At 39.3% G+C, this 8965-nt stretch overlaps 1 protein-coding gene across 1 annotated transcript; it reads left to right on the top strand.

Annotated features, from left to right (window-relative positions):
• Window positions 1-298: 298 nt before the first annotated feature.
• On the top strand, window positions 299-8603 carry LOC108566721 (serine-rich adhesin for platelets-like; the record flags this gene model as incomplete). The annotated part of the gene is given in 6 exon segments (XM_017926738.1): window positions 299-448; window positions 4763-4890; window positions 4981-5099; window positions 5608-6202; window positions 6266-6460; window positions 8382-8603. Coding segments are annotated over 6 exon segments (1409 nt in total), but the record flags the coding sequence as incomplete, so codon positions are not given.
• Between the last annotated feature and the right edge of the window lie 362 nt (window positions 8604-8965).

Raw genomic sequence — 8965 nt, 5'->3', positions numbered from 1 at the left:
TATAACAGAATTCATTAATTCGCGTCAATTTGGGTTGCATAATGATAAACTTAAATTAACAAATAAATGGTAAACTATTGAAATTATAGCAAAACTTAATTAAAGTTTTCTTCTCGTTATGTAAACACGCGTGAATTGAGCTCATTCGTTTGTTTATACGATAAAATTACGTAAATTTTCCGGTGAAACCGGAAATTATTTTTTTACGTAAAATATCATCAAATTGATTTAAAGATATTTAAATGTTTTTTTTTTGTTTCAGTTGGTGCAGAGGGTGGTGGTGGTGCGACGTCGGCGACACGAGGAACGCCGACGACCTTCGACCTGTTCGATTCGCCAGCCGGACAAGACGTGACGCTCTCGCCGCAGACGTTCACCAACTCGACAGAGCCCTTCGTCAATGACAGCTCGGACAGCATGGGCGTTCCCAACGAAGGACCCGACCCAGGTACGCAGATGACCCGCCCATCTCTAACCCCACCTGCACTCGACTTCACCTCTTCTTCTATTTTATACATCGAACTAGAAATAGTTTCGTATGCAGGGGGCGGCGTGCGCGAAACCCGCCCCTCCACCCTCCGGGGATGCCCCGTGCTCCTCCGATAATAAAATCACGTAGTCCGTTCATGATTATTTTACCAAGCGCTCGCGACAATCCCACCGTAATCTTCGTATCCCACATTTTCGGCGTTATCTCCCGGCTTTTATCTTCAGCCTTTCACACAGCCGCAACCCCAAACTAATTAAAAAAAAAATACAAACACACACATACAAAGTAGAAACCCACTAATCCCACGAATTTCGACGTAATTGCCGTGTATACAGTTGCATACATATTAAACATAATTAACAGCGCCACGCTTCGGCAAACATATAAAATAAATTGTAACCGCCGAAAGTTTAGTAAATTTTCTACCCTCTGAAATATTCGCATTTGTATAAATGTAAATCGGATGCGAAATTCCACTAACTTTTGATTTGTTTCTGTATGAATATTTAATGGAAAACTTTCGCCCCCTTGGAGATTGCTCCATTCTATATATTTTTTTACCCGCAGCAGGTTGTTGTCGTTTCTACGTGTTTTTTTTCTGTTGTTGTTGTTGTTGTTGTGATAAGCAGGAAAGTAGAAAAATTGAGTTATGAGATGAAGTCTTCTGTTGACAATTCCCGAAGGAAATAAGTTTCTTTGCGAAAGGCACTCCATTAGTAGCGGAGCGTTGTCAATATCAATAAACGCGGCAACCCCCCATACATTATCGCAGCCAAACATCTTCAGTTATGAGAGGAGAGGCACACGCTTGCTTAAACTAGATCCGAGATTCGATTATCTCGAGTAGGCGATGATCAGCGCCGGAAAATGAAACGGGCGAGATCACGTTCGGAATTCATATTTCCTCTTCGCCTTTCTTTTTATTTCTCGAAATAAGTACTGTTCTGTTTTGTTGGTATTCCGTTCAGGATTTCATTATCTTTGCACGCAACCGTCCTTACAGTTTCCGATGTGACGACGCGAATACAGAAATACAATTTTTATCCTCTACCCCCAATTGCCGTTATTAAATTACAGAAACAATGCAATCGCCGAAAACCGGTCGATAAATGATTTTCTACGTTTCGGACGTGACTGCTACTACAAAACTAGACAATCCTATCCGATTTTTGTAATTTAGATATACTTACAAAATAGAAAATGTATACAACCAGATTTTCTTTAAATTTAAAATAAATACAAATTAGGCAACTGAATTTACGAATCTGTTACGAAATTAACTTTTTGCAGCTACGGAAATAAGGAAAGACAGTCGAATTGAAGCAAAAAGAAACGAACATTTAACGATTATGGAATACGAAAACCCGGGCTTTCGAAGCTTTTAACGTTCGGTCGTAGTTCTTGTTTGAAGGGATGAAGAGAGGATGAAAAAGAAAAAGCAAACAAGCAATAATTCCTTTCGTTTCTTATATATATATAAATTTCTATCGAGGGAAGGAGGAAAAGAAACAATAAATATATCGGAATCGAGAAAATATTGTGTGAATCAATAAAGCGTGCGCACACTTGAGAAGGAAAATTCGTTTCCCCCGCACACGCAGACTTATACAGAAAATCCCCCTTTTGCTATATCTCTCTCTCTCTCTATATATATATGTGTATGTGTGTCCGTCCTTTTTTTGTTATACTTCGTCTCCCTGTTTGGGCTTTGAGTAATGCCAGTCTCTCCTTTTCTCCGTCTCCTTTCAACCCGCAACATTTTCCATTTCCTTAGAGCGAGAGGTTTTCCCCGTCGCAGAAACGCGCGAGACGAATGTTTCGAATAATAAATTTATCTTTCGCCTCGCACGCATCCGACCAACAAAAAAAAAGGAGAAGAAGAAAGGAGAAAAACCTTCCCCGAGACGTACCATTTTATTCGACGCAAATAAATGTTGGGAGGTGTTGGATCCAATCGATTTGCAATTTCTCATATTCACATGTTTCTTACATTACTAATACAATAATAATGATGTAGAAATGCTAAAGTAAGGGTTGAAGCGTAAAGGGTTGGATGCATAATTGGTGTCGTACGTTGTAATTAGGGGAGTTGCGTGTGCTGCCATCTGTTAATTCCGCACATGTCGCGCGCGCGTATCAAACCGCAAAATTCGGATTGCAGCTGCGAAACTATATTTCAGTTAATTAATTCCACCGGAAACGGAAACGCGAAAAAAAAAACATCCATCATCACGCGTCAAAGAATTTGTTTTATTAATGGGAAAATAGTCTAAATATTTACGTGGACCGGAGTTTTTTTGTTTTGTTTTGGGGTAAACCCAACATTAGTGCAAGAGGGTGGTTTTTGGTGGAGGAGCGGAGCTAAGATAAATAGCGGACTGTTAAATAAACTAGGCCGAGCCTTCTTCCCCAAAGTGAATTTATATGGGGTCTGTGGTGCAACCCTCCGAAATATCCGCGCGTCGAATCAAATATTCATCAGCGAGTGGCACTCGAGAGAGCTCCGTGTTTTTCCACGTGCCTCACTCATCCTCCTCCTCGCCAATTCCTCTTTAGGAATATGCCGGTAACAACAAGAAACGTATACGATGAGAATTTCCGGAAGTGGCTCTCGAAGCTCCTAATAGATGCACATACCAACTACTCATTATGTTGTTGATGATGATGATGATCATCAACATCAGCTTATGTAGGTCGAACATGCTTCGCTCACGTCCAATTGATTCTTAATATACTTTTCCTCGATAGGTTCATTCAGACGGGAACGGACTTACGATACTACGAAAGCTATAATTATGTTAATGCCGCTTCGTTTGCCTTCAACACCTACTTAACTTACTAATTATAAACAGACCCACTCATTGCCGCCTACACGAAATGTTGATGCATGCGTTTTACTAATTTAGAACATCATCAACAATCAACAAAAAATTCAAAGAAAACATTATCAAAATATTTTTATAGAGAAAACAGCAAACCAACTTAGCTTTAATAATATTGAATTAGAATTTTAAGTTAATTGATTAATACATTAAATTATATATTATAATGTATGCAACCACACTCTCTGGATACACACTTTTAAGTTAAATTAATTTCAAATTAACACTGATTTTTATAATTAATGTAATAAACTTTGAAATCCATTAAACTGTTGTAATAAATATACTATTACAATGTAACAAATTCATTGATAATTAAGATTTTGTTGTTAATATAATTGAATACTTATTTTCTAATTGGTTGGGCGTCAACACAATGAAATGTAAACATATATGCAACCAAAATTGCTGAATATATAGTGGCGACGCCATGGTACTGGTGGTTCACTCAGTAACCTTTAAAAACCAAATATTTAATTATATAATTTATTGATATTAATATAAAAATTTTGCAATTTACACTAAAATAACTTATTTCTAATTGACTTACCTTGCAAATTAACAATATTTTCTTCACCTTGCGCACTTTTTTCTCGTTATATAAGTTACACAATTTTAAAACGTCAGTAAAATAAAATGAAGAATTACCAACTGTTAAATATTATGAAAGTATTACAAGTTGCATACATCAACAAAATTATAAAGGGTGTTCCAATATTAAAGCAAGATTTCAATTAAATAAGAAACTCCTCTCAGCTGTCAAATTGCTTTTTTTGGGGTTGCCAACTGCACAAATGGCGGCAAATTCAAATATTGCGTTAATTAGAATAAAAGTTATTCAATTCTAGTGATTTCTTTGTATTAGACGTATTTGTAAACTGAAATTGTCAAATAATAAATGTTTAATAAATAAAATGCAAATTGCATACTTTCGTGAAAAGAAGTGCTGCAATTAGGTTAACAGATGTCGCTGTATGGAGATGGTGGAAATTAATAAAATTGCAGCTGAAAATATATTTATATATATATGAAAGCGCCAACAAGGCGGTTAATTTGAATTTAACGTGCAGCGAGGAACAAAAAAAGCACGTTAAATTAAACCGGACTGAAATGAAACGCTGCGTGGATATATATATATAAAAAAAGAGTATTTCTCGCGCTAACTGCGGAATTTGCGCAGGTGTTGTATAAGTGTGCATGTGGTTGCATAAATGTGTGTGTGTGTATTTGTGAATAGGCGTGGGGAAAAAGAGAGAAGGGAATGATTGCATGCAAAAGCGTCGCGCATGTTGCATAATTCACGAGGTTCAGCAAACCGGAAACGGATGCTTCAAATTAATTTTTTTTTTCAAAAAATTAACATTCTTTGTTTCTCTCCGATTCCTCACAGTTTCCTCGACGGACGACAAGAAGGTCGTGTCCACGTCCACATCCACGTCGGACGTCGTGAAGTTGAGCGTGAAGAGGTCCAGACCGAAAGCGGCTTCGCCGAACCGTCAAGGTCCTCAGCAGTGCCAGGTATACCAATCTGCACAAAGAAAAAATAATCAAATCTGTTCAATTATTAATATATGTTTTTTTTTTGTTTGTTTCTTTGTTTCTTTGTAGGTGTGCGCCAAGGTTTTCGGTAACGCTTCAGCACTGGCGAAGCACAAGCTGACGCACAGCGACGAGAGGAAGTACGTCTGCAACATGTGCGGCAAGGCCTTCAAACGTCAGGACCATCTGTAAGTCTGGTTGTCAATTAACGTGATTCGAGTGATTGAACTATATGTGTACGAAGATTTATTATTGCTCTGATGATTTGGGAATCAGTTTCGCTGAATTATCAATTGTCCTGTCGTCGGATTGTCAATTATTATCGATTAGCGAATTGTTAATTGGCGCGTCGGACGCAACAATCGAGAATCGTCTGAATTATTAAAACGACCCGAATTGATTTCCCCAACCAATACACCACGTCGTCGATGCAACATCTCACTTGTCCAATTATTTCATATTTTCATCTTGGAAATCAATTTATACTCGTTTAATTTCAATATACTATGTAAACCTATCAAGGTGACATTTACGTCACTTGTCAGATTGAATCCAATTTTGACGTTTATTTATGACACGTGTCATTGACACATACAAATGTATTAAGGTGTACCCCAATCGCTGATTTTACTTATTTTTTTTTTAATGAATTTGATTTGATTGTGTTATTTGTAATTTGAATATTTGTTTGTTCAGGAATGGTCACATGCTGACGCATCGGAACAAGAAACCGTACGAGTGCAAGGCCGAAGGATGCGGGAAGTCGTACTGCGACGCCCGATCGCTCCGAAGACACACGGAGAACCATCACAGCTCTTCATCGTCGTCGTCTTCGTCGTCATCTTCTTCGTCGTCTTCCTCCTCGTCTTCGTCGTCCTCATCATCCTCGTCATCGTCATCTTCGTCGTCATCATCATCGTCGTCGTCGACGCCGTCGCCGCCGACCTTCTCCTCAGGTACCTCAACCTCTGCAGGTTTATCGACGACGACGACGACAACGACGACGTCGAGCATCACATCTGCGACGACGACGACGACGAGCACGTCTTCGAAGACGACGTCGCCGCGATCCTCGCCATCTGTCGCATCGACAGCAACAGCTTCGAAGACGACGTCCACCTCAACCACCGTGAACTCCCTGTCACCAGCGCAGGGAGCAGCGGCAGGAGACGCAGCCTCTCCGCACGGATCCAGCTGCATCCAATACGCGCCTCCACCGACCACCTCCACCAGCTCCACAAACTCCAACAAGAGCCATCTTCAGCAACTGCTGGCCACAGAACCAGTAAAGGTACAAACGCAAAAACCCCGCGACGCGTACAAGATCTAATTTCCAATTTCAACATTTTCGCAGAGCGTGAACGGAAGCGGCGGCAACAACGACGGCCTCACCAAGCAGCAACTCGACCTGATACACCAGATCATGGAGCAAACTCAGAGACAGTCGCACGGTCATCAGCCGCAACCGCAGTCACATCACGCACCATCGAAATCCTCCAGGTCGAAATCCTCGAGCAAAAGCTCCAGCAAGAGCCAGAGGGCTTCATCGGTCAGTCCATATATATTACTACCTCCCCTTTTATTTTATACGCTATGTTTTTTTGCTCTTTGATTCCCGTTTCCATCCTTTGTGCGAGCACACGGTCTGGTTGAGTAGCTCGAATGTCTGTCTATATGTGTGTGTCTCACTCTATACATATATGTATGAGCATGCGAAATTTCAATTTCCATTTGGGACGCCGTTTGATGTTTCGCATCCAATTTCCATGAAAGTTGTGTTGTGCCAATAGAAATGGGAATTCATTATTCAAAATGTTCACTTAGTAGCAAAATTCAACCCCCATTTAATGCAAACACACACACACACACACATAGACTAACAGAGAAATTGAGTAACATATATAGATGGTTGAGTGGGTGCAACGGAGATGGCGCGTCGGACCGAGCATGCAAAAGCGATGGAAATTAATTGCCTCCGCACACGCAAAACACCAATTGCCAAACTTATCTCGCTTCGACGAGTATTCTCGCATAATCTCATTAGAAATCCTGAGAAAAGAGAAACAACAATAAGAATAATTGCTTCTTTTTTTTTTCAATTGACACATCAAATTTGACAGTTGACACATGTCATTTTAATAATTGAGTTGACATTTGTTTTTTGACATATGTCAAAGTTTGAGTTTCGTATACATTTTGTCATAGAGTATTCTCGCATAATCGCATTAGAAATGTTGAGAAAAGAGAAACAACAATAAGAATAATTGCTTTTTTTTTTTTTTCAATTGACACATCGAATTTGACAGTTGACACATGTCATTTTAATAATTTAGTTGACATTTGTTTTTTGACATATGTCAAAGTTTGAGTTTCGTATACATTTTTCTCATAGATGACGCATAAGACTGTCAATGTTTTTAATTTTGTTGTACGGAAATCTGCATCCGCGTATCGCAAACACGTATCGCGCGGTTAATTGGATCCGATCGAATGTGTACCTGCGGCTCATTAAACGGAAACGTTAATTAAATTTAAATTTAATTAATATCATAATGAAATTTCGCCGCCGGCCGCAAACGCTCCACTCGCCGCAGGAGGCATTGTGTCGGATGGGATGTGCGAGTGTTGTGTTCTGTGTTCTGTGCTGTACATTCTATGTTGTATTGTATTATGTGTTTGGTTGTTGTATGGATGGGTCAGCATCGCAGCAGCTTCGATCCCCGGCTCGTTCAAAGACGGATCCGACGGGCGATTACTGTTATTGTTGCTGCTGCTGCTGCTACTGTTATTAATGCGCTAAAAAGCGGGGGATTTGGTGGTGAGGTTTTGTTGGGACGCGAGCGTACATGCTAGATAGTAGGGATTGTGCAAGGGCGAGGCTTGTTGTATTGGTCATTCATCGGTTTGATCAACCACCAACATCTCTTCATCAACTAATCCTATCTCCCTCTGTTGGGATTGAGGTGAAGTGATGGATGAAATCAGTGAAAAAGCCAGCCCCAAAACATAACGTAAATTGAATTGACAGAAGAAAACATAAATTGACATAGCAATCAAAATGGCGTTTCTTCAAACAAACGTCACTTGTCATTAATTAACCTATCCGTTTGACGTCTTTCATAATTTGACACTTGACATTTGAAGTTAAGATATACTAATGTAAAAAGTTTTTTTTTGTAACGTAATCACAGTCATCCCGTTGATCTCAAGTACAAGAGAAAAATCTGTTTGCCCTTATTTCTAGATCGCGTGGCTTTTTGTATATAAAATATTACTCGCAAAGTGCGCCTTTTCGTTCCGCTTCTTTGTTTTTTTTTTTCTCTTTTCTTGTTGATCGCGTTATGATATTGCTGTTGTTGCCTCTGAAAAGCAGCACTTCTGAAAACTTTCAATTATTATAAAAATGCATAGATCAGTATAGCTGTTTTTGATGTTATTTTGTTAAAATTTTTGTTGTTGTTGTTGTTCAGAGTTCGAACAAAGGGTCGAGTAACAGCAACAGTTCGACGTCCAGTTCGACAACATCTTCGTCGACGAGTTCGAAGGTGAGCTCCAGCAGCAACTCGACAAGCACGACGACGGTGGCGAAGGCCGACCAGAAACCGGTCGAGTGCAATCTCTGTCACAGGAAGTTCAAGAATATACCGGCTCTGAATGGACACATGCGTCTCCATGGAGGTTACTTCAAAAAGGTATCTTTTTTTTTTCAATATTTTATAGATAATCATAGTAAATGATGGAAGTTTTGGTTAATTTGTGTTACGCCATCTATACTTGAGTTATAGAATTAACACATTGACGACGGCATGACCCACCGGTGGGTCATAAATTATAAATAATAGTTTTGTTGCTATGTACGCCACTGATTTTGACTGAGAATAACCTCAAATATCTTAAGTCAATTACAAACTTCGAACGCCAATACATTTCTTATACATATTTTAATAATCCTTGAAGCAATTTAGAACAATACCTGATATTGTGACATAATTTAGGCATACTTTGCAAATGAACTTGTGAAACATATTTGAAATTTTCATTCAATGCTACTTGC

This window comes from Nicrophorus vespilloides, unplaced genomic scaffold, assembly GCF_001412225.1.
Source record: "Nicrophorus vespilloides isolate i.1.1-1 unplaced genomic scaffold, Nicve_v1.0, whole genome shotgun sequence".
Lineage (NCBI taxonomy): Eukaryota > Metazoa > Arthropoda > Insecta > Coleoptera > Silphidae > Nicrophorus > Nicrophorus vespilloides.
The sequence above is the reverse complement of the archived record's forward strand: the minus strand, read 5'-3'. Positions and strand labels throughout refer to the sequence as shown.